The 26767-nt window shown below is 38.6% G+C and overlaps 1 protein-coding gene across 4 annotated transcripts in view; it reads right to left on the minus strand.

The window, feature by feature from the left end:
• The window catches only part of LOC125690933 (SUN domain-containing protein 3-like), a 71849-nt gene extending 45324 nt beyond the window's left edge, over window positions 1-26525 (minus strand). For all 4 annotated transcript variants that reach the window (XR_007375840.1, XR_007375841.1, XM_048939728.1 and 1 more), the window contains exon 1: window positions 26349-26525. Coding sequence is in view for 2 of the 4 variants with exons in the window: in XM_048939728.1 (XP_048795685.1) it covers window positions 26349-26497 (149 nt within the window). In the remaining 2 variants the exon portion in view is untranslated. The remainder of the gene's footprint in view (window positions 1-26348) is intronic.
• Between the last annotated feature and the right edge of the window lie 242 nt (window positions 26526-26767).

Below are 26767 nucleotides of genomic sequence, written 5' to 3' on the forward strand. Positions count from 1 at the left end.
TCCCCAGAACTGATCTTGGTCAGGAGACAAATGGACCCTGCTGTGTCATGTTCCTTCTACTTGGAAGACAGCAGTCCATCTGACATGGCTGCTAGCCATGCAGACCTAACTCTCCAGCCGCTAATGTTTTCTTTTTGTGGCAAGCTGTCAGCTGAAGAGATGACAGATGGTTCACACTTCAAACCTCTGTGTTTGCTGCCCAGTATCATGAAGCATCTGATTCCAGAACAGAGTTCCAAGTTTTTTTTCCTTTTCTCCTCTATCAGTAAGAGGGAAAAGGATACTTCTTATACTTGCCTCTGTTCTCAAGGTAGAGGCCACTAGTGCTGGTGGTAAAGCAGGAAGGCTGCGATTCCTCTGGCTTCAACAGCAGCTTACTCAGGAATGGCACCAAAAGACACAGCCTTTGATGCTGTAGGCCAGGATTTTGCCTAGAACAACAGTGACTGATGAGGGTAGGGGATACTGTAGCCCCTTGGTACCCAAAGATGGAGAACAATATCAATCAATTAGTGAGATTAGCAGAGTAGGATCAACCATGCCAAGTTATGCCATATCTGCAGTCCAGACCTCTAGCTTGCCTGAAGCCCATCACTTCTTATATTTATCCTGGGGGATTTGTGATGCCCTGTGATTAGCAAGATCCCTTAAGCAAGAAAATGAAAGTTGTTAATGCTCTTCCCCTAGGTAGATTGATAAATAACCTTCTGTTTCAGCCAATATCGGGTTCCTGTGATCAGTCTTTCTCTGCTGCCTTGAGCAGCAATATTTTTAAGGCTCCTTGGTAAAGCAGGGTCCAAGGGAAGAATCAAACATCTGTTGCAGAGTTCTGCAAAAATGGAGGACTGAAAATGATGAAAGAAAAGACTGAAGAGACCGATCATACATATAAATAAGAAAGTAAATTCTTAGGCATCTGGAGATAGTGACCTCTGCGCACAAGGAGGAAAAAGTGAGCTGAAAGGAAACAGCAAAACAACCTAGGATTTAACTGCAGGAGGGACAAAGTCTGGCAGTAAAGAAGAAGAGCAGGTGCAATGTATGTTCTGCCATGATGAGGTTAATTCATCAAAAAATCTTTGCTAATTGGATTTGGCACAATGATTTTATAGTAGAACTTGGCTTTGTATCTTGGGGGCATGATGTTTTTTCTTACAACAGTAAGAATACAGCCAAACTCTGAACTCTGGTCAAATAAGCAGAAACACTTGAGAATGAACATTGTAACTTTTATTAACTCTATCATCACAATGAAAATGTAAGGACATCTTATAGCACATACACAAGTGAAAATTAACTGTCAGGTTTAATAATGCATCTGGAAAACTTATCTGCAAAAAAAGATACATTTGTTAATCTTCTTAAAGATTCCATCTATGAGGGAAGCTATAAAAGTAATGCCTGCTATTTTATGATGTTGGCCCATGATGCCAGAGGTGGATTTTGGTGGTATGGCAGTAGAGGTTGAACCTTCTCACCAGTATTCTGTTACATGTTGTTGCTGTGTGACAGATGGCAGCAGCGGGGCAGTCTGACAGAATGGTGTCTGATTTGGGAGTGTGAGTGAAGAAAAGGTGTATCATAGAATTCCTCCATGAGAAAAAAAAAATGGCACTCATTGACATTCATCAGTAGTTGCTTAACAGGAAGGTGGTGGGTACTGCATTTCAGCAGTGACAGCAGTGATGTGAAAGAGAAGTCATGTTCTAGATTGCCGCGCATAGTCGTCACATCACAAAACAAAGAGCAGATCAGTGGATTATAACCAGAGAATTGTGTATGGGATGGAATATCAGCTTCAGTGCATTGGAAATGATGGTGAGAACACTGGAATACTGCACATTTTGTTTCAAGCGGGTCTCATGAGTGCTCACACTGGAACAGAATGAACACCATATGCAAGTTTCCCAGGCTCTACTGAATCACTACGAGCCCATAGTGAATACAGCAGTCCATGGTGCAGCAACATATGAATTCCCCATTAGAGAACAGATTCAAGATGCATCTATCAGAAAGTAAAGTGATGTGCAGTCTTTCAGGATAGGAAAAGGGTGTTCCTTCTGGATTTCCTGGAACCCAGACAAAGCATCAATTCTGACCACTACACTGCAATGCTGACTAAACTTATGGATTAAACTTCCAGAGCCAGGATAGAGATAAAGTCAATCTTTCTCTTACAAGATGGTAACACCAGGCCTCACACCAATTTGAAGATCATGGAGCACACTGCCCATCTTGGCTGAATTGTCCTACCACACCCACCATATAGTTTGGATTGGGCACCTTCTGACTTCCAGCTGTTCAGGCTGATGCAAGATGGATTGTGTGGGCAACATTTTCTTACTAACAACATCATCACAGCAGCTGTGAAATGGGATGTCACCTCCACGGGTGCAGACTTTTATGAGTAGGACATGCAGGCTCTTGTTCATTGCTACAGCATAGCTAGTGGTGATGACTATGTCTCAAACTAGTGTTTTGTAGCTGATAATTTTCTCTGTCAAAATAGAATTATTGTGCTCTTTGTATCTGTTGTAGTTCCTATGGAAATAAATAAGAGGCATTACTTTCAGAGTGACCCATGAACTTAGTGTGTCCTAGAAGTCCTGGCACCTGGAGACTGAAAAAGAAGGAAAAACACCATTATTACAGTAATTTCAAAACATGTCAGGTCTTTTCTTGTATACTGGCCATTTGTATCAGTTCTTAATTCCTTAGTCTGTATCCACCTGTTTAACTTACTTAAGTACCCAAATGTAAGTGCTTCTCTTATGCTGAAATGTTGATTTACCTCTGGACTACATTGCTGCACTACAAACTGATGGCAGTTTAACTTTTTGTAGTTAATTTCCTGTACTAGATTAATTGGACTGTATTCTCAGTTGCAGACTTCTGGCTATGTAGCATCTCCCTTCCACATGTCTACCAATCCAACTGACTCAGTTTTCCAGTCCACTGTTCAGATGTGTGAGTGTGCTGTCCCAACAGGGTTGTTTTGAGACTGGTTATGATTCTGGTCAATTCATTGTAAGGCAAAAATATGCTTACTTTCATTTACAGTTTAAACCACCATGGAACACAATGGTCTACATACATGACAAGCAAAAGAAAAAAATATCAAAAATATCAAGACAGTTCTCAGTCTTCTGCAGAAAATCAATGCATTGATTTTCTTGGCTGGATCACATCAGCTGGGCAATGCTCTAAGGTAAAGTTGAGCTTTAAGACTCCACTGAACACAGTATCATTGGTAACAATGAGTATAAAAAAATGGCTCTGAGCTAAAATGGAAAAGATAGCAAATGGTAAATGAAGTGAAAGAAATGAATGTGGAAATAGGTTGAAATGAATAATAGGGCCCACATGTAATAATACATATTTGATGACCCAAAAGGCAGCTTATTTATTTGTAAAACTTTGTTTTCTTTGTGCGTTTGGGGAAAAAAATGTGGCCATTACAGAATCTAACTTCCACTGTTGTAAAGCTGAGTCAGTAGGAGTCCTATTTTAACCAGGATTCATTAACGTAATTACATTTCTGCAGGGCTTTTTAAGCCATTCGTAATGTGCGTAGCCCTATATATTTCAGACTGTCTCTACTGATGGGATTGCCCTGAAAGAAAGAAACAGTGCTGATAATCAGAATGTAGAATGGGCTTTGCAATTCTAATTTGATTACAGATATACTTAAATTGCAAAGGCGTTTTGCAGAATCAGAGGCATAATCTTAATTTTATAAACCTTGTAAGAAAAGCAGGGTAAAACCCAGCCAGCTCTTCCTCTGTCAATTAGAAGTGTTTAGTTTTCTTTTGACATATATCAGGAGCCCCTTTCTGTGCTGAATTTTTTTTCACCTCTCTGATTTGGCCATACTTCATTAAATTACTACTGTATTTTAAAGGTTAAATACAGTGCATCTTTGGATCTTTTCAGCACATCAAAAATGTAAAGCTTAGAAAATAATGGTTTAATTCTAACACAGGATAGTCTTTAAGTGACTGAAGCAAGACTGAGAATAAAAAAAAAAGAATCAAATACACAAATTCATCTGGAATGGATGAAAATCTTTAATCTTTTGTTTTAATGTAGGTAATTTGCAAAAGCCCAGGACTTTTGCAATAAGTGATAATGTCTTTGTCAATAGAATAACAGAATTGCAGGCGTCTTACAAAAAGGTAAGTAACTACAGATTTTAATTATAAAATCAATGTACTTTTATATGCACAGACTAATTCATTTCAATAGTAGGATAACTATTACTACTAAGTATTACTGATGAGTAGTACTTCACAATAATTCTGTTTAACATTTAGAGCTCAAACAGTTAAACTAAACAGCAGCGGTAAGTATCAAGAACTTCACTCTTAGGAGAACTGTTGTCTTGAGTTTATTTGCTGTGAAGGCTATGTGTGAGCTTCTTCATTTTGCTGAGAATCAGTATTTTAAAAGCTCTGAATTTTCTCTGACAAGTAATGGCTTGAGATTTAACCCTCAGCTGCATTTGAATTGAGCCTCCTTACATATTGTGGGCAGTTACGGCCAGAGGCCTAAAAGCAGGCTGTGTAGGAGTACATTGCATCTCATTGCTCTCCCTGAGACACTGGGCCTCCTGCTTGCTGGAGGCTGTGTCTTGTCATTCCCTGACATGTCCATGACCCTGACAGGGTGAGCTGTTGTGACTTCTTGGGTGTTTCAAAGTGATAAATTTTTCTGTTATCAATCAATAGATTGTGCTAATTCATATCAATACAAGTAATTTTACTGACTTAAATGATTATTGATTGTTAGAAGTCCTTAACTCCAACCACGACCAAGTCCCATCTTACATCAAGGAGGCTTTCTTCACGTATTTGGGTTGCTTTGTAAATGCACTGAAAATACATTTTAAACCTAATTTTGAATTATTTTTTTTTAAAGAAGTCTTTTGATGCCATCAAATGCAAAATTTTGTTTGCCTTTATATACAGAACCTTCACTTTGATGAACGAAACTAAAAGATTTAATAAACCATTACTCTAAATAAGGAAATAAAAGAAATGCAAGAGTAGAATTACAACTATAGAGACTCTAACTTGAGATAGTTATCAAAGGAATCAAATCTCTGAATTGCAGACTTCAAGTTCTGGCAGTAACATCAAGGCTTTTAATATTAGCCTCTTAGTGAGCCAAAAGATCCAGTAAATTCTATAAAACAGGCTGAAGGTCATCTTGCTCATCTGACATGATAGGTTTTAGGCGGTTTCAATAAAGCTCAGCATACCACAAGTTGTATTTTGTAAGAGAGGCAGAGGGGAGGCAGAAGCCTCTACAGTCTGTGCAGTTGCACCAGTAATGCCCCAGCCTTTGCCTCACCTCCACACCAGTCTTTGGGTAACAGCACATCTTATCTTGCTCTGCTGTAGGATTCCTGCCCTGATGGGACCTGACTGCATGGCAGATAGGCCACATTCTGGGTTGCGGGTGGGTGGCAAGGTGTTGGTGGTGTGGGGCAGCAGTGGAGGCTTCTGCAAGGACCTATCATTGCCCAAAGCTGAGCCCAGTAACAACAAGTGGGGCACCTCAGGAGAAATGTAGCCAAAAAGGGCAGAAATGCTGGACAGCAGTTTGTGAGAGAGAGGACTGAGGAAAAAAGTGTGAGAAATAGCTCTGCAGATGCCAAGGTTGGTGAAGAAGGAGGGGAGGACCCTCACCCCCTGCATTGCTCAGTGAAGAGAAGGGGTGGAGGAGTCAGGGATGAAGGAGTGGAGCTGAGTCAGAGAAGGGGGGAGGAAAGGAGTTGTTTTAATGTTTGCCTTTTTATTTTTTACTACCAAACCAGTAATCGCGTATTTATTTTAATCAGCCATGTGCTAAGCTAATTTTCCCCAAGTTAAGCCTGTTTTGCCCACAAAGTCAATTAGTAAGCAACCACCCTGCCTTACATCTCCACCCATGAGCTTTCTCATTCCTCTCCTTCCTATTTTCTCTGCAGTCCCACTGTCAGGGGTGGTGAGAGGCCTGAGGGAGTTGGGCTGCCAACTGAGGCTTACCCACCATACACTCCTTGACATGAACCTCTACGGAACCAAGGCATTCTCTGAAGGAAAAAGAGTAATGGCAAGAAAGTAATTGAAATGATAAGAAATATTAGAGTGCAGTGGAACATATAGAAATTATCATTACTTTGTGAACAGTCAAATGGCAATAAATCTGGAAGGGATTTCCTATAGCTTTAAATTAATCTGACAGGATCATCTCTGTCTCATATGATCTAGTGCTAATTCTGTTTGTGGTTGGATAAAACAGTAACTAGCTGTATGAAAAAAGTCAATTTCATGAAATTCAATCACAGACTTTCTTCACAGCTAAAAATTCCTGATGTAATATAAAGGAAGATTTTTTTTGCTCGAAAATATTGTAAACAAAAATACATATCTCAAAAATATTTAGAAAATAATTTGAAGAGTAACTAAATCTTCATTCATACACAATAAGGTGGTCTCAGCTGTCTGTTGTAAATATAATGTAGCTCTTTGTCTATTTGGTAAGCCAATGCTCATGGGTGTAGGGAAAGGCTGTATGATTTTATTGGTGGCAAAAGAGAAAAATGGTATTTCTTTGCAGTTTTATTATGGTTTTATAAGTCCATGTGAATGCCAGAGAATTCATGTTAAGCAAAGGAGAAATTCCTAAGTCTCCTTCATATTGAAACCATTATGTTTTTTTCTGCTGTAATACTACAATGTTCTTTCCACATCACAAAGAGGAATGAAAGGATATTTTAATGAGAAGATGGCCCTCTCAGTAAAAATGTCTATTTTCCCCATGTGCAGCGCATAACACCTGCTGTATCTCTATAAAACAAATGATTGATTCTGAATCATTTCTTATGAGAGAGTTACCTTGGGAACAAAACCGCGTACCAGCTGTGTCACAGCCATCACTTAGCAATTAGCTGAACCCGTCCTCAAGCAGAAACAATGTCACTTTATCTCACAGGTCAGAGATTTTAGGTCAAAAGGATACAGTTCTGCATTTAAGTAAGTCATGTAATTCAAAGTCAGTCCACAAAGAGCTGAAATGGATTTATAGGAAAAATAAAGAGGATGTCTTATTCTTCAGCAAACGTACTTTATAAATTGAAACTAACAAAAATTAAATGTACTTGTTCTCCTAAAAGTATATCTCACTAGCAAAACTGATGAAATAGACTTGCATATATAATGTTACCCAACTAATAGGTGAACTGTATAATATTGGCTTCTTATTCTTAAAACACAGTAAGATAAGTAAGGCTTGCTTAGCTCTTGAGTATTCTATATTATGAAATATGTTTTTTTATTAAAAACCTAATTAAAATAAGTTAATTTAGGATCGTTCATTAGTGAAATTAGTCACGATAAGCAAATCCAAGTGGTGATTTTACAACATGACATTTACTGTATTGACCTCAAACCTCTTGAAGTGATATGGTTTGGCTGAATTGATCATAAAAGAAAGCAGAAAAGAGAGACCTCGATTCACTAATACGGGCTTCAGTTTTCAGAAAGTCTACATGTTTAGAATTTGAGATTACGCCCTCCCTTCTGAGCCTACTTAAAGATTCATTTTACTGGCTTTTCCCATAGCAAGCACCATCAGATAATGCATTTTGCATTCCTTTGGCCTGCTGGAAGAAGGCATGTGGTGTGGCAGGTTTGAATCTGTCAAACCTGACTACAGAATAGGGATGCAGTTGCAATTTTTTTCTCAACCCTACTCTACCCGTTACTTGTCAGTCCTTCACATAGGCCAGGAGTCTTGGCCCAAGCTCATTCTTTGAGAACGTTTTCTGCATTTTCTAAAGGTCACACAAAGAGTTAGGCTGGAAATGACCTTTGGAGGTCTTGTACAGTCAGCTTCTCCAAGCAGACCTAACTGCCAAGCCAGCTCGGTTGCCAGCTCTCATGCTTAATCAGTCTTGCAATGTATTTCCGCCCTGCCTCTCTGTGCTTTCTTTCCAATGCCAAAGCGGATAAATAAAGACAATGCAGCACAAAGTAGAGAGGGGCATACAAAGCACTACAGACTTGATAGGAAAAGCAGATCAAATACATAGCAGGCAAATGTTAATTATTCAACAACTTCAGTGATAGAAGTCATATGAAAGCCTCCCAAACAGATGGCCTTCTACGCATGGCAGAATTTATTTTCTCTCTAGCTGCAGCTTATGCAATCCAGTGATGGCTTGGTGATGTGTAGCCACTTTTAGAGGTCACTCTGTTCTTTTTGATCAATACTGCTACAGTATAGTGCAGAGAAACCCACCCTTCGGACATGATTTTATCTGAAATGGTGTAATATCTCAAATGAGGAGACTAGTCACCTGAGGCATTTTACATGATTATTGTGGATTTATGGAGTGGTAGGAAATATCAAAGAGACTTTTCCACAAAGAAAAGTAACAACTGTTTGTTTCTCTTTTAGACTGAGGGTATTATGAAAGAAGTGCTATTTTTTTTATCAGGGAGCTGCAGAGCAGAATTGCAGGAATCTTTATCAGATCTATTTGTTAACGTTACCCTCTGTCTTTCTAAATGTCTCTTGACCTATATATTCAGGAGGTTTTAAGAAACATACCCACATAAAGTGGTGTTCACAATCTGTTGATTGCTAGAAAATATTGCTAAATGTTGCATAGTATTTATAGTGAAGGAAGCAAATCATCTATTACTAAAGAAAGAATTTGTTAGCAGAAAGCTATAACAAATTTATGGACCAGTCAAAGTTATATGGGTTGGTTTAGAAGAGGCTTGTGATTCACAGTAGCAAATGCAACAGTGAGATATTCCTCTTAAAGAAGACCTTTCGTGTTTTTTTCTGCAAAGGAAAGGATTCCAATTAAGATAAAGACACAATTGGTGCTTTATTCTAACCTGAAAGAGTTAATATGACTTTTAAAAGCCCAGACATATTGAAATATCTGACAAAGATGAAAGAAGTAACATGGAGAGATAAATTTTTATCTTTGATGACCTGTCATGAAGTGTATTGAGTACCAGCTGCTGTGAATTTAATTTCAAAGTTGTTTTTGACAGTGTATTCCAATTATATCCTTACTGAAAGGCTACATTTTTGGTAGATTGACAAGTTTCCTTTTTATTTTTACCTACTAATGAGCAAAACAATCTGTTGCAGTATATTGATCCAGCTTATTTATTTCTGGATATTTAAAATATGGTCCATTGTCCTTGAGTCTTGAGGCACTTTTACCACCTCTAATACAGAAATATACTTTCATTTGTAAAAAGAAGGGGGATAATCGTTGCTTTTAAGGAATTACCTTCTTCTGTGTGTATGAAAGGACAATTTTTTCAACAAGTGCTATGTCTTGTCTTAGTTAGAAGGGGGATGGTTGTGTTCAAACTAAACTCTTTACTTAGGTCCAATAAGGATCATCAGCAACTTGACAGAATATATAGTCTACTTAAAAGCCACGAATTATGACTAATACTTAGACACTATCAATATCTGTTGGCTTAATTCTAGGCAGTGCCTGAGGACCTGGATATTGTGTGTATATTCTGAAAAATATTACTGATTGCAGCATCAAAAAAAACAGTAGTAGGAGAAACTTTGATTGGACATATGGAAAGAAATATTTGCTAAAAGAAGGCTTCACAACTGCCCAGAGAGGTGGCAAGATAACTGTCCTTGGAGGTTTTAAAAACCATCCTGGACAAAACCTTTGCCAATCTGATCTAACTTTGTAGTTAGCTCCTGGAGCTGGTGACTATATGGATGAACTTCCAACCTAAATCCTTTTTTTGAGTCTATGATTCTTTCAAAAGAGGCTATCAGTTAAATAAGCCATTATTGCAGGCAGTATGGGGAGCATCACACTAGGAATTCAGAATTCACGCTTACTGGAAAGAACTTCAGAAAGGTCAGAAAGAGGGTAGTGTGGCTGAAGAGCAGTGCAAAGGCAAAAAAGTAAAATCAAGGATCACCTTAATCTTTCAGAAACAAGGAAAATAAGAAAGACAATGAATGCTAGCAGACTAAGTGTAAAAAGCATCCTAAGGCTGTCCAAACCAGGTATGAGCATTAATTTTTAGAAGATATCAAAACTAATATTAACTCCTTTTTGAATGCTTCAGGAGATGGAAGGCAGACAAAGAACCAACAGAAATGATAAGTGAAGAGGATACAGAAAAGATATAGAAAAAATTACACAACAGGAGAGAAACTACATATCACCATTTTATTATTTCTGTGCTGTGTTCAGCTTTCCATAGGGGGTATCACTGAGAAATTGTACCATGAGCCCAACTGAGGGATATAAAACTGCTCTAACATTTAAGTTAGGAACTGTATAACCAAGCTAGCAGAAACATACCCAGAATAAAAATGCATGAGATTAAAAGGACATCGTTCTGAGAAAACCAAATAAAAACATGCCAGACTGTGATTAATGGTTATAATCAATGGAGTACAGCTGATCTGGATAATTCAGCAATGGGGGTTGGGCCTCGACTGTGTTGATGTTAATTATATTTTCATTTAGCTTGCTTTTTTGTGTTAATTTAATAGTGGTAGAGGATATTAATGCTGTTACAGCTAAAGCAATATCCTAATGGCTGAATTAGATTATGGCCTTAATATGAATTTCTACCCGTGTAAGCATTTGATTTTCCATTCTGTGAAACTCCCTCAAAGCAGATTTCTAGGATAAACCTGTGGAGATTCATATCACACTCGAATATGTGCACATGCATTGGAACATCATTCATACTCTAAGACTGCATCACTTATCATTTTTGTCAGGAAATATTTCTTCAGTGATGGTGTCCTTGCTTGTTTGTATTATAGTCTGTGTGTTAGAAAGGGAATCGCTCAGTGGTTTTGTTGTTTTGCTTTTGTTTTTTGCTTTAAAGTTTCTTAGTGTTTACTTCACATTTTCAGTGAAGTTGGACAAATTAATGCAATAGCTCTGTTAAGGAAGCATAGACTCTTGGGGAGCCAGGAAGACCAAAACATTTGAAATAAATAGGAAGCAAATTCTCTGTGCATGGTAAAAACACATTTTTCTTTATTCCCACAGGATAACAGCTAGTCAAGATAGCATGCATTCTGACATTAGCAACATATAGTATAGATTAGATTTACTGATAATTCTTAAAAGTGTGCAGTATTTTCCATCTGTTTATTAATGAGGCATACCATCAGAAATGTACAACTTGTCCATATGTTTGGATGCTGAGAATTGGACATCCGGCTTCCAGTAAAAATTAGGGTAGTTGATTGGAGGTTAAAAAATTTTGGACTGTTTTAGATAACAACTTTCAAGCTGATTAGAGGAAACAAAATAACTACAGTACAGCTTTATATAATACACCTGTACTCCAAATAATAAAAATATGTGGACTGTTACCCACATGTTCCAAAAATATTGGGAATTGATAAACCAGATAATATCATTGCCAAAGAAAATATAAATCAGTTTTTTAAAAATCATAGCATGCCTAAATATGTCTGACAGATGCTTATGGTGATGGTTGTTCAATTTTAAAGGGTACATAGTAACTTCTCTCAATATGATGCATGATTCTATCATCAGTCATCCTTCCCCTTTTCATCATTCATTGCTGAACACAGAAATACCAAATTATATTTCCCTTTCTTATTAATATTATATTATAAAGCATATATTTCACTTTTTGAGGATTATTAAGCTCAGGCATTTTTCTTCCTAAAAAGTAATTCTGTCATTTTTGCAAATGCAGAAAAGTCTGCACAGTACTCTGTAAAAGGATATGGGATACTGAGAATGAAGCAGTTCATTGCTTGGATGGATTGCACTAGAAAATAGTTTGGCTAATCAAATCCAGTGCAGGAAAGGAGTTAAATCACTCCCCACATATACATCTTCCAATGACAACAACAACAACAACATCAGAGACATCTCTGGTGTTGCAGTTACTCTGTGAGGCATACAACTAAGTATGTTAACCAATAAAATTCTTATTCTCCTTCTCCTATATCTCACTATTAGAAATGGTTTCTACACTGCAGTGAAAATTCAATTTCTTATTTTTTAATTATATCTTTGTTATCTTTATTGTTTCTCTTTTTGTGGTGTTTATGTGCTTGAACCTATTGTAGAATAAAGGCATGGCTTTTAAATAAAATGTACGGGCTGTTATTATTTTGTCATTTATCTTCTCAGTTGTTAAATTATTTTAACTTCTCCACCTTCAAATCTTTCCAGTATGTCAATACCTGGTAACAAGAATAGCTAAGCTAAGTACCACATAGAGTGTTGTGCTGTGTAAGAATCATTTTAAGAGGGCCCATTCTTTTCCTGGTGCACAACGTAGTACTTCTTCATCTGCCAGAGGAAACTCAGCACATCACACTGCATGCTTTGCAGTTTGATACTATTCTCTAGTCTGTTTCAGGCTTTACATTGCTGAGAGGGGAAGATATCTTTGCAAAATCAATTTAACTCTATTCTTGTTCTTGTATTAAGGAGTGTTGCATGGTGTTTTGCAAAACTTTCACCATTCCAACATTCTATCAACATTTGCTTCTGTTATCATGGGCCAATATCATTAAATAGGAGACACTAATTTCTAAGCAGCTGTCACACAGTGTGTTGTTCATCTAAGGATCAAGACTGAACCTCCTCTCTGGACAATCTCATACCAGGCTTATTTGGACTCCCTGTGAAGACTTTCTTCCTGTGTCCACTCAAACCTCCTCTAATCCAGCTTGTGATTGATTGTTTTTCTATTTGCACTTTGAGAAGAGTCCATATCCACACACCATGACTTACCCCCACGTAGGAGAAGACTGTACGCAGGCTTCCTCCTCCAGTTCCTCATGCAAAGAACAACTTTGCCATAATGCATATAATAAAACTGTTTTTACCTTTCAGAATCTTAGATGAGCACTCTAGTACATGACAACACAGAAGCAGGCAGTAAGAAACAAAATTAAATCAAATGTATGTTTCAAATTATTTACTTTTATGTATTCGGAAAGTAAAGCATATAAGCAGCTGCCACTTGTAGTTTAGAATATGGTCACCATTCAATTCAGCAGGTGTACTTTAGGAACCAAGAGACCACTGCTTAAGCACCAAATATTTGTGGTAATTGTCATGCATCGGAAACCACTGCTGCTGTACAGCTGCAAAAGATTTCTAACTCATCCATTAGTTCTCCTTACTTTCCCTCTCCCAAGCCCTCCCCTGTCTCGTGAGGATTTAAATATACGCCTGAAAAAAAATAGCTTGATTAGTCTTTACACCATGAATAAAGTGATGGTCAGTAAAAGGCTTTGTGAAAAGACTGAATTTTTCCACACAAAGCTAGCATCAGCTCCAGCCCAAAACTGTGTGACCCCAGCAGAGCTACTGCAGTTGGCAGTATTTCTTCTTCACCTTTTGAACTTCATAGTGCTCTGTTTTCTGGGTTCTTTGAAACAGGCACTGTTTATGGCTTCCCAGGAGAGCCAAAGATCTTACAAAAGATCTTTCACAGTACAGAATCTTGGCTGCAGTCTTGCCAGTCCATACCAGAAGCTAATGTTGCTATGCATTAGTTTAGAAATGAAAGCTTACATGACCAGACTTACTGATGTGAACATTTCATGCTTATATGGCAGCATTCCTTAAGAATACATATAAAGGTACAAGTACAAAAATTGAATATAGTGATAAAATTGATAAGAGCAGTTTATAGGGTACAGTGGTTCATGAGAGCACATTACAGCTCACACTGTAGCAGATGAGAGGCAGAATACCTAAAACAACCTCATTTTCTTTCATATGTTTTCAGTATTTCATCAGGCAGACACTCGCTCAGCACCACTTCCAGCGGAGCTTAGGAGAAAATGTTTAGTGGTATCTTAGAAAGTGTGAATGGCAGTTGTGAGAAGCACAGTAACTCATTATAATTTTTTTGCTCTACTCTGCTAGGTAGCATCCTTTTGAAACAATTTTGAATAGGCAGCTTTAACTTGGTGCTTGGCTGTCAAAGTATTCTTCAGTGGCTGTCCGCCACTGCTCTTAATGGCTCTTTCCCTTATTTCTAACACCAACTACCAACTTCCCAAAAGGGAAAATGTGAAAAGGAAAAAGAGTCTGTAGAGGTGAAAAATTATCATTAAAAAGTACAACTAGCAGACTATCATGAAGAATTGGAAATGAAAGCAAAAGGAAAAGATAAAAACAACAAGGGAGAAAGGAAAGAGGGGCAAAGTTATCCTAGAAGTTATGTTATTCTCTTCAGTTTGCAATGCATTAATATTATTTGAGCACATACTGCTGAGTACTTTTGCCAGTCCTAGGGCAGCACTAATAAAGATGCTTCTTCCTTATCCCCACTAACTTGTCACATTTGTTGTTCAAAGAGAAATTTCTTACTTCACAGATCGAAACCACTGTGCAAACTCTAGTTAATACATTCTCTGGATATGTGTGAATGACATTCTTGTTAACAGTATCAGAATCATAGAATTCTTAGAGTAGGAATGGATCTCTAAAGGTCATCTAGCCCAACTCCCCTGCAATGAACAGGGACACCACAGCTGATCAGGTTGCCCAGGGCCTGATCCAGCCTCACCTTGAAAGTCTCCAGGGACGGGGCATCAACCACAGCACTGGGCAACCTGTTCCAGTGCCTCACCACCCTCACTGTAAAAGATTTTTCCTTATGTCCAACCTAAACCTACCACCTTTGAGCTTGAAGCCGTTTCTCCTTGTTCTAGCATTGCAGACCCTGCTAAAGACTCTGTTCCCTTCTTTCCTGTAGTTCCTCTTTAGATACCGAAAGGCCGCTATCAGGGGACCTTGCAGCCTTCTCTTCTCCAGGCTGAACAGCCCCAGCTCTCTCTGCCTGCCCTCATAGGAGAGGTGTTCTATTCCTTGGATCATTTCTGTGGCCCTCTTCTGGACACACTCCAACAGGTCTATGTCTCTCCAGTACCAAGGACTCTACATCTGGAAGAGCTCTTACACTTTAACCTAAGTGAAGCGAGGTGAAGCAGAGTCTGTCACTCAAGGCATGAGCTGTGCCTGTCCAGAGCTCTCCCAGAGGCACTCCACATGAACATGCAGTGTGCTCTCTTGGGCCAGACCCTTTTCTTTCTTTTCTGTCAGTGTTTCCAGTGGCTTGACCAAATGGGGCAATTGCCACATTCTCTTCAAGGCTGATTTGCAGTGACAACTTTGGGGACACACATTGTGCTCATCAATGGAGAGCAGAGGAGCTTGACCATTCTAATTCACTGAGCTGCCACAGCAAGAGATAAGTATTTACCCATTCCTGCTGTGCTACAGATAATAACATGTTTCAGACAAATTATTTCAGTAATTAAATTGAACTTCTTATCTTGCTGAAAACAATACCCCAAGGGTTTCCCTGTGAAAATCCTAATAATGGTTTTACTACTTTCCTTCTGGCAGCAGCTCACTAAGTGTCAGTAATTCCATTCTCTCCTAATGTATTTCAAGGCAGAAGCATTAGACAAATGCACTGGAACAGCATGAAGCAATGTCCCGTAGTCATGAATGGTGAGCTGGTCTAGAGAGTGCTACTGACAACTATTGAGCAGAGATGCAGTGTTACTCTTGGGACAATTCCCATTCAGAGACCTCCTTTTACTGGACGCAGAATATCTCAGTGGACCTGTCATGGGAAAAGTTCAATTAGCATTTGTTTTCCAGTCTCTTCAGCCAGCGTCACCTAAACAGACCAAAGTGTTCCCCTCCTTGGTACTCCTAATACTGAATTCACTTAACTGTATATGTTCAATTCTTGCTAAAAATTTTAAATGATTTGATCTAATTCTTTCCACTAAAGCTTCTAGGACAAACAGTTGATCTTTGTCAAGACAAAAGTTATTGATGAAAAACACCCATGGACAATGTTAACCCTTGTTGTTTTGGCTATTCTATCTTGAATAGAACTGCTGAATTCTGACTGCTCCTGGACTTCTAAAGCATTTCATAGTTCAAGGGAAGAAGATACACAACAAATGTACATTTCAATGGTTATAAAAATAGCATCTAATATAGAACAACATATTACAAGTCAAGACATCTGTTCATATTATTATGAGAGTCTCAGTTCAATTACATTCATTATAAACTATGGAAGAACAATTACAATAGAAATGCACAGGTTATTGTTTCTGAGCTTGAGGCTAAATTGAAGATTAGGTTTCTGTGCATTATGAAATCTGAAAGAATTTTCTGAGCTATCACAATCCAGAATTACTGCAATAACTTACATTAAAAATTATATTTGAAAGCAGATTAAATACAACTATGCCCATATATTTAAACCTTGGATGTCCAGAAATAGCTGCAAGTACACATAGGGCTTAAACACAATCTTAAAATGGGAATGTATGCCATATCACACTGTGACCTTTCCAGAACAATATTTATCTACCTAGAATATTTGTGCATGACCTACACAGAACTCAGGAACATTTGGTGCAATTTCATTCTTTTACACATCCTGATGAGTCCTACCTACCACTTAAATAGTCTGCCCTCTTGTGAAGTGAAGAAGGATTTTGCTTTATTCTGCAGGCAATGGTTAGCAGGAACATGAAATTGTATGTATTAGAAGGGACCTACGCATTTATAGTTTATTTATTATGCATTTAGTATTTCATATACTGCAACTTCTGTCCACTGCTTCTCATCCAGTCACACTGTACCTCTAGAAGCATCTTGGCTCCATCTTTTCTAAACCTTCCCTTTCAATAAATGGAAATGTAAGAAGATCCTTCCCTTATCCTTCCCTTCTAAAGGCTGCAGAAAGTAGTTTGCTGAGCTGCTCCTTGCACGTGATGTGCTACAATCTTCTAAACATCTCAGTCATCATCTGCTGATGTCAGTGTTTTTTCCTAGCAGAATCACAAAACAGGACACAATATGACAGATGCAATTTCAGCAGTGTTGAAAAGAGGAGGGGAAACCATCTCTCTCCACCTGCTGGCTACACTCTTGCTTAAGCATCTTCAGTATGCTTTTGTCTTCTCCATGGGGAGCACTGCTGACTCAGCGTGTCATCCATGAGGTTCCCCAGGCTTTTCCTGACAGCACATGGGAACAGGTAAATGCTGGCATTATCCCAAGAAGGTGTAATAAATGAGGATTTTGAGATGGGTTCACTGTTAAATATACATGAGCAGTTTGGTTTGAGCTTATCAGAACAGAGAGCTGTTAGTTTATTTGGGTCTTATCACCACAATAACCTGAGTGTGTCACAAGCTATTAATCTCTCAGAACTTCATTTTTCCTCCATAATAAATATTTTCTGGAAATTATCCATCATTTTTTCTCAATTTTGATACAGATAAACTATGATTGTTCAAATGTTAGATTCTGAAATATGGGCTGCATCTACCCTGCAAATGAAACCTGTGTTTGTTGGCTTCCTTCAGTGCCTCCCACAGGCTAGAAAGGAAAGACAAGTGCTCTGCATCCTGAGTTACTGGTAGAGTGAAGTGAACCTTGAGGACACCTGAATTCAGATAGGAACAGCAGTGGCTAGAAGCCATGGTAGGACACCGATGAGAAACAACAGCTGGCATTTTGGTGAACCTTATGCCTCTGTAGAGACAGGATTTCCGTGGGTTGCAGTTACATTCTCATCTCAGCAAACTAAGCATGAGCCTCCTGTCTAACAAGAACACTACAAAGATCTCAGAGTTCTGCAAAGAGTTATAAAGAGTCAGGGATTCTGGACTTAGGGGTATCAGAGCAGGACAGCTAGTAACAAGATTTTGTTTCTATCTCCCATATCTGTTTGGAATTATACTTCCTTAATTCAGTATCGCAGAAACAGTGAAATTTTTGCTTTTCATGCAGTAAATGAGACCTGAACTGAGAAAACATATTCATCAAGCTGATGTGATGCTGACTGCAATAGTGGTTAGTAATTACGAGATGAAAATAACTGGAAAAAAAGAGACATCACTGAAGTTATATCATACCTCAGACTTAGCATCAGACACATATTCTTGGGTGCACTAAGTACAAATCAATCTTTTTTTCTCCTTCACATAACTTTGCTGGGACCACTACAAGTATCTGGAAATATTTTATAAACTCACCAATGAAATACCACTTATCATCTTCAACTATAGTGTTTACCTGAACTTTTTTCTTACATTTTCATTCTTCATTTTCAAAATGGAAAAAACATTTTGCACCACCACAGTAGTGCTTAGACCTCTTGCTGTAATAAAATTCTTCTTTTTAACAGTGTTTTTATATATATATATATATATAATTTTTTTTTTCTTTCCTTATAGAAAACACATAAACACATGTGGATGCAATGTGCTTACAAGTTAAAGAAAACAAGTTGTGGGAACGCAGAGTCACAGTTTTAGGTGTGAACAGTGCAGGGAATAGAATCACAGAGTTATTTGTGTTGGAAGGGTCCCTTAAAGGTCATCTCACCCAACTCCCCTGCAATGAACAGGGACACCCACAGCTAGATCAGGTTGCTCAGAGCCCCAGCCAGCCTGACTTCGAGTGTCTCCAGGAACGGGGCTTCTCTGAGCAACCTGTTCCAGTGCCTCATATCTAACATAAACCTCCCCTCTTTTAGTTTGAAACCATTTCCCCATGTCCTGTTACAGCAGACCCTGCTAAATAGTCTGTCCCCTTCTTTCATACATCCCCCTTCAGATACTGGGAAGCTGCTCTCAGGTCTCACTGGAGTTTTCTCCAGGCTGAACAGCCTCAACTCTCAAGAGAAGAGAGCCTATGAGGACAATGTCCTAGAAGAGCACCCCTAGAAGAACCAGTTTCTTGGTTTTCAGTTACTAGTCACTGAAAGAGCAATCTCAGGAATTGGAAAGTCAACTAAACAAACAAACAAGCTTTTTTTTTAAGAAACAATTCAGTAGCTACTGAAGAATGCAACACAGCTGGCAGCTGGATAAAGCCACTTTCCAAAGCCTGGCACAGCAGCACCCTTCAGTACTGTATGGTGTGTAGCCCAGGGGGCAAAGGTGCTGTGCTGGAAACCCTGGAGACTTCTTGCAAGGGGACAAGATCTAGATGCAGAGAATAGTACTCCTAATCATACAATCAATACATAAGATTCAGCCACTGAATTTTTTATACCTTACGATCAGGAATAACAGGACATTTTTTTAAAGATAATTTGCTCTATTACTCTCAATAAAATAATCATAGAACAAGCATGAGGAAGGACTGGTTTAAACAGGAGCACGTTGATCTGCAGAACTTACTAAGCACATTCTGATCACGAATTAGAGAAACAAAGCTATGAGTTCATTAGAAAAAAAAAAAAAAAAAAGTGAAAACTGTGGAGAATCAAAAGATTAAGAAAAATCAATTAAGAAAAACACTCACTGATTATTTCCCTTTTTCTTGTTGTGCCTAGATGTTGCAGATCCTGTAAGCTATTTAGAGCTTCCTGCAATAATCTGAAAACAACACACGCTTAAAGTAGACTCAAATGCCTTTTTCCTTCTGGGTATGTCTGCAATACTGCCAAGAAATGCTAACATAGCCATGTTAGCTGTAAACAAGCCAATTCAGCTGTGAAGTAATGCCAGACAGCTGGATAAATTGGTTCAGAAAAATCTTGCAACTATGTGAGGGGCCTGCTGCTGGCACACAATTCAGCTGGTTTGCATCTACATTTGGTCTGGGAGAAGGCAAGTGAGAAGCAAAGAGGAGGCATGTTGGTATTAGGTAATACAAGTAACAAGCAATTGGGCAGATTAGCAATGGCTCTGACTCAATACATCCTGATATAGAAAAAGTCATATTTTTTAATCTTGAACCTGGGTCAAAAACCTGCACTGCTGTCTGTTCAGAGAGCTGTGAATCAGTATCACATTTCAGTCTTCAGAACATATTCCAGTATTTTACATCTCTTTGTGTGAATTCTCCTCTTCCTTTCCCTCTCCCTCTCCTTAATGTTCCTTCAAAGCCTTCATGTTGATCATTTTATTTGTTCAAGTTATCATCAGTGATCTTCTGTGTTCCTTTTTCCTAGTTAAGAGAAAGCTTAATACTGCTTTGTGACTTGGTTGCATTGGTATAATTTTCAGGTTTCATTTTTCCTTTATTTTACTAACAAGCAAAGAATAATTTAAGTCACCACCTAATCACCAACTTTTTGCAGTATAAAATGGAATCTGTTGCTTGTTAGGATTTTTAATGTAAAGAAACGCAGGGTAGTCTGATCTGACCAAGAGATCAGTTTATGAGGAAGGCTGTGGTGGATGGAATCCCTTCTGCTCTCAAGTTTAGCGACACTCTGTCATATAGAAAGTACTTCTGCAGCTCTTAGTATTAGAAAAAATTGGGCTCTTATAATTCTGATGTGCTGTGCTTCTCTGTAAATGTGCCCGGGTCTCTTCTGTGAAAATAAACCAAGAAAAGATTCTGGAAGGCTGTATAGAGACTTTGTACAATTTTAGGCACTAGGTGAACTATTCTAGATTTGGTATAAGCCCCTGAAATCAATGAGATTATAATGAGAATGTTGGCTCATCTCCAGCAATATGGACAGCTGTGCAATGCTGTGGCCTTTTCTAATTTTGATCTAGCACAGTGATGCCCTTCATTTCACGCAAATTGATCAAAATCAATATCTAGCACACAAAGAGTTCTTCTTTTCATTTTGTTGTTCCAGAATACTTCTCCTCAACTGCACCGTTATGCAAGATAGAAGTTATGAGAAAGAAATAAATGGATTGTGATCTGAATATTGCTTTGAGTGGTAAAACCTATGTCATTCACTTTGAAAACAACTCACAGTATATTGAGTAGTTACCTTTTTGCTTTCCGCTTTAGCTGGCTGCTTAATTAAAGTCCTGTTTTAAAATACTGAATAATGCATATTGATTAATAGCTTCCACAAAAACTGCGAGAGTAAGATTGACATCTGGTGGACTTGACAGATGCACGAGCCGTTCACAATGCTTTTATGTCAGGCAATTCAGTCCCTAGTAAAGGAAATTGTGTGACTAATGAGTTTTGCACCACCTCTTCATGTGCTCATCTGCTTTCCCATTGATGTAATTTATTAGGCACTTATGTGAGTCACGGTTAGCACACTGAAGTGGGAGTGGTTGGTGGCAGCAATTAAAATCACCATAAAGCAAATAAAACAGAAATCAGTAAAGTAGGAAATGATGTCTAAGATGTGGGGAACAGGTGTTTTCCTTATACGCTTGCACTAAATGTTTGCAAGGAATTAAATAAAGAGACATGTAAAGTTGGCATTTGATGATATGTTTGTACTCATAACTATTTCTATGAACAAGTATCTTGTATCATTGATGGACTTTTAAAGAGCATGGTTAGTTTTCCCCTGTTATGAAAACTTTCCTGATTCACTATGATGAACTGAGTCGTTTATGTGGCATCTTCACTTCAGTGACACATTCAACAGTCAAACAACAATCTTATAAACAGAATATTTGTAGGTTATCATATGGACGATATATGGTTGCTGGAAGAATAAACTCCAAAAATAACTACTCATGTTTAATTATCAAACGGGTAATGTACTGCAAGTGAGATTTATAGGAAATTTTCCTAAGCTGTTCCATTCAAAACTTAAAGATGGCTGGAAGGAGTGCGAGCAATTGATTTATATAAAGAGCTCCTTTGCTTTGTATTAATAGATAAAGTAATAGGTTTCAGGCTTCATTGCACTGATGTGGAGGTTGGCTACCAAGATCCTGACACCTGGTCACTTTTGTGGTGCCTACTGAACCATCTACCCAAGTATCAGATGGGACTCAAAGCAACTTAAAGGTGCTTGAAATATGTCTGAGTCAGGAAGACACGCTTCCAACCAAGGACAAAAGGTCTTTAGTAGTCATCAGAAAACTATTGCTGTCCACGAGAGTCAATAAGAAGCTGCTAAGTTGGTTCCTCTAAAGAGCATGAGTATAGGTGCTGTACACCTATAGGTGCTGTGTTTTTTTCTGTATAGTCCACTGGCATTTGGGGTGAACAGGCACATTGTGTTCCATGTGAATAAAATCAACAATGGAAGTCAGTTCTGTGAAGATTTGAGTTAGCTCCAGGCAAATTGTAATGTAATTGTACATGGGAATTATTCTGACAGAGTATGGAAGTGGGGTTGTCTACTTTATTTATTTCCAAGCCCAAAGGACAAGTAATGAATTTTTATTAGCGTCCTGCAAGCTTTGTTGATAGAAACCCAGGAAGCAGAAAAATGTTTGTATGCATGTCATAAAAGAGGGTATAATAAACTGACTACATTCAGCAAGTTAGATATTTTTTCTAAAGGAGATTTTTGCTGACTGTGACAAATGTCTAGCACCTCAACACTGAACTAATCAAAAAACACTGAGTCAGGGTTGGAATGTGTCAGTACGGACTAGAATATGACTGCAAGAACAGCAGTCCTGCTGGAGATAACAGGGGATAGCAAGCAGAATATAAGCCAACAGTGTGGTCTCATTGCAAAAAAGCAAATCACGCGCAGAGTCACTTTAATATCACATCAAGCAGACTGAAGGAAGTTATTAGCTTCCTGAACTTGCTATTACCGATGACTCTCCTCTGTATGCAGATACAGGCCTCTAATTTCAAAGGGGATATGGAGGAACTGGAAAAAGTCAGGCACCAATGATGGCCAGAGTACACCCTGGGGGAGAATGTTGTAGTATCTGACCTTGTTGGTCTCTTGAAGAGGAAGTGAAGAAATAATCTAATATTAGCCTGCAGCTATCTAACTGGTGGCTACAAAGCTGAGAGGATGCTTCTTGTGTGTGTGTGTGTGATTACAGAAGACACAACGGACTTGATTTATAACATGAGAGGCTCAATTTGAACATTTGGAAAAGATGTATTCACCAGAAGGGTAAGAGCACAGAAGCATGTTATCCAGGAAGGAGTTGGAATCTTCAATTTTGAAGGTTTTAAGACATTCTTACACAAAAGTGTGGGTGACCTAATGCAGCATGGCAACCGTCCTGTTTCAAGCAGGAGGTTGAAATGGACACCTCAGGAGGACCTTCCAAACATTTTCACAGTTTTAAGATAGCATTCCCATCCAAGCCACCCCATGTGAGCTAGTTATAAGTGTTCTAAAAGCAGACAGGATGTCTGATGCCAAACAAGCAATACACAGGTTAAAAGGCTGTCTTAGAACTGAAATTCGTAGTTTGTAGAGATTGCTTGCCCAAGCATCAAAAGAGTATAGAAAATAATTAAGAACGAGGCAAGGCAATCCAATACCAACAAAGGACCAGCTGAAATGAAGTGCTGAGAAGTATAAACACTCTGAGCTTCTTCTAGGAGGCTAAGAATGTGTGCTGGGAGATAGCAGTACCTAGCAGTGCTAAAGTAAAAAATTACATTTCCAACATCACTTGCATACTTATCAGTACTGTATGATATATATATTTTTTAAATGGCACTTAAAGAACAAACAAAGAACTTGCAGAAGAAAAGTAGCTCTCTCTTTTTTAAAGACCTCAAAGCCACAAGACTTTCCTTACTTGTGAAAGTTATGCAAAGAAAGATGAGGTGAAAGACCTGAGTTCTGGAGAGACTCATCACAACAACCAGAAATTCAAGACAGACCTTGTTGCTTCTCTTACAAGATCTGACTAAGTGTTTTCCATTTATTGAAGGTAATAAATAGAAGTAGAGGAATGGCATAGAATTTATTGATATGTTAAAGGTAAAATTGGTATTTCAAAGTCAATGTAGCCATTGATTTAAAAGCAGTCGTGTCTAAAAGTTGTTTCCGTAGCTGTTGAGGCAATCATAACTACATTATGTGTGCAAAAACGAATCACTTCTGGAAATGTAGTGCTCTGATCCTATACCTACCATGATTTAAGGAGCAGAGGAAAGTTAGCTGATCACTTTTAACAACAGCACAGTTGTTTCCTGGCATAAGTCAAGCAAGGCACTATGGGGACTGAAAGGGGGACTGAAAGAAATCTGTCCACAGTCATCCAAGACAAGACCAGCACAATGCAATTTCTGTAGCTCACTGGGTGAGTTAGTTGTTTGCTGCATTTGTGTGGTTTGATAAACTTAGACTTCTGATTATGGGGATTATGTTTTAATTTCAACCTGAATTTTATTACTGTGTTCATCAGGCTTCGCAATTTTGGTAAAATCATAGTAAGTTTGCTTAGTGTATGATCAGTTAAGTAAATGAATATAGGCAAGCTGCAAGGACAGAATACTGAGACCATAAGTAGCCATAGACAAGAAATTTGCAAGTCAGTTATGTCTCTGCAAGGTCATTTCCTCTGAATAGTAATTCAAAAAGAATCAATTCACTACAGAATTAGTTCTTTCTAGAAATGCAAATATTCTTCAGCAGGATATTGTTGAACAGAATAAGCAGTTTTACTGGCCATGCAATTGGAGGTGACTTCTTGGAAGAGCTTAGAGAATTTCTTAAGTGTGGAAGCTATACTAACCTGCAATCACAGTACAGAAGGAGATACAGGAAAACAAGAAAATGAACTGAATAAGAAGAAGCCAATTTCATACTTTATGATTTTTACTGTATGATCTTAGATGTAATCTTCTCAGCTGCTGCCTCTATTCTACTTCTGTTATTACAAACTGGAAGTTGTTAATATTCATGGCATTCATATTTTCTCCTTACTTGTGAATCATGACATTCGCTTGAAGCGCAAAGATGAAGATACTGAGTCTCTTAGCCCAGTTTCCTGGTTCTGTTGCAGACAATCATACAGCATAATTATGAAAACTTAGTTTAAAAAAAAAAGAAAAGAAACAAACAAAATAGAGCTTTTTCCTGCCTTGGAATGTAGAAACTCATAAATTCTCAAGACAAGGATTTTGCTGGAAGACAGTAGTTCCATATATTCCACAAAACAACAACAACAAAAATGTTTTCAACACAGATTTGTAAGTTTATTTCATTCAGCTCCTTCAAGACTAGACAGTAAACACAAAGGCTGAATTACATTTGGGGGGGGGGGGAGGGGAAGGTAGGGAGAGCGAGAGAGGAGGAGGAGAAGGAGAAATCACTACAATATCATGATACTTTTTTTTTTTTTCCAATTGCTAGATGAGATTTATTCTAATATTAAAAGCTAGAAACTGAACCCCAGATTTTCAGGACTGCTATTCATAACACTCCTGTAATACTTGAATTCCTCACAGCCTTGCTGACTCATACCCTCACTCGTTGTGGCTGCTGTTTCACGGACACCGATCCCCTGCCACCAACAGTCACACGGCCGTTGCTGCATGCAGACTGCCACACTGACATATGTGTGCCCACCACAGGCAGTCCCTCGCTTGGGAAGAGGGTTATATACGGACTTCAGTGAGAAGGCAGAACAGACTGTATAAGGCACAGGGCACAGCCAGAAGAGTGCACTGACCAGCAGCCTGCTTCCACACACTCAGCACATTTATCCCACGCTTGTTCCTCCAAAAAACACTTTGATCCTTCCTTTTGTCGTAATTGCAGAGCTAGCCACTGCATCTGTACATTGCCACTGTATGGCTAGTAGCAGAACTGGATATTGTGCATGGGATGTTCTATGCCATTTGACACCATGCAGAAGGGGTTCTGAAGGAGTGGGAGTTCATCTCGCTCTCTTACACTTCTCAGGAGCTAGCTGGGCATCAGTCATGGGGTGGTGAGCAATTGCTTGTGCACCACTTGTTATGTACATTCACATATATAGATGTATTTGCTGTAATTATTATCTTTTTTCCTTTTCTCTGTCTTAGTAGTGAATAGTTCTATCTCAACCCACAAGTTCTGCTTTGTTTTTCTTGATTCTCTCCCTCATCCCGCTGGAAAGGGTGGGAATGAGTGAATGTCTGTGTGGTGCTCAACCCCCTGCTGTGTTCAACCACAACAGCAACTAAACTATAAGCCATTAAGCAATAAAAAGAATTCCCTAATTTCCCTAACTGATTGTAAAATAAATGTACGATGGTGAGAGCAACCAGATTTGAAGCCAGTTATGCAGTGCCCTTAGCACTTTGGGTTTATTAGCCTGTAAGATGACTCCTTTCATCTGACAAGCACACAGAGTCTTCCTACTGTAGGATAAAAGTAATGGTAAGGCTTAGACCCTGCATTGTCTAGAATAATCTTCCTCCTCCTCCACAATGCTGATGCTGGTTACAGTGAAACAGTTATTCAAGGAGTTGCATGCATTTTTGGAAATTGTAAACTAATTTTCCTGTCATTATTTGACTAAAGAATTAAGTCTAGTCACAAGCAGTAATGTAGTATAAATGCATCCGTTCATTTTTTCCAGTTTAAACCATCAAAAGGAAAACAGTTAAAAAAAATCTTAACTGAATTAAATAGACTCACCTAACATGACTTCTGGCACAAGGATGGCAGTTCCTTCTCCACCTACAGGTCCACAATTGCAGAACAGATATGGTGCCCTGGTAGCAGGAGAGGCAGAAAGCCGTATCTGGGGAAGTATCAGAGCGTGATGCCAAGATTGAACCACACATCAGCAAGAGAAGGAAGTAGCAGGGGACAGTAGTGGGTGGTTTCTGCTTGTAGAGGACAGAAGTCCCCATCTGCCCACTTGGCTTGCTGTCTAGAAAGATTCATTGCTCATCAAGGGCTCAGGTCCAAGATATAGCAGAGAAACAGCCATGGCTCTCAGGCTATAAGCCCCTGCTGCTCATCCACATGGACATCAACAATGCTGCCAGGGGAGATATTAAGTGTACTAAAAGTTACAATGAAGATCTGACTAGACCTGGAACTACAGATTG

This window comes from Lagopus muta, chromosome 3 (genome assembly GCF_023343835.1).
Source record: "Lagopus muta isolate bLagMut1 chromosome 3, bLagMut1 primary, whole genome shotgun sequence".
NCBI classification, from domain to species: domain Eukaryota; kingdom Metazoa; phylum Chordata; class Aves; order Galliformes; family Phasianidae; genus Lagopus; species Lagopus muta.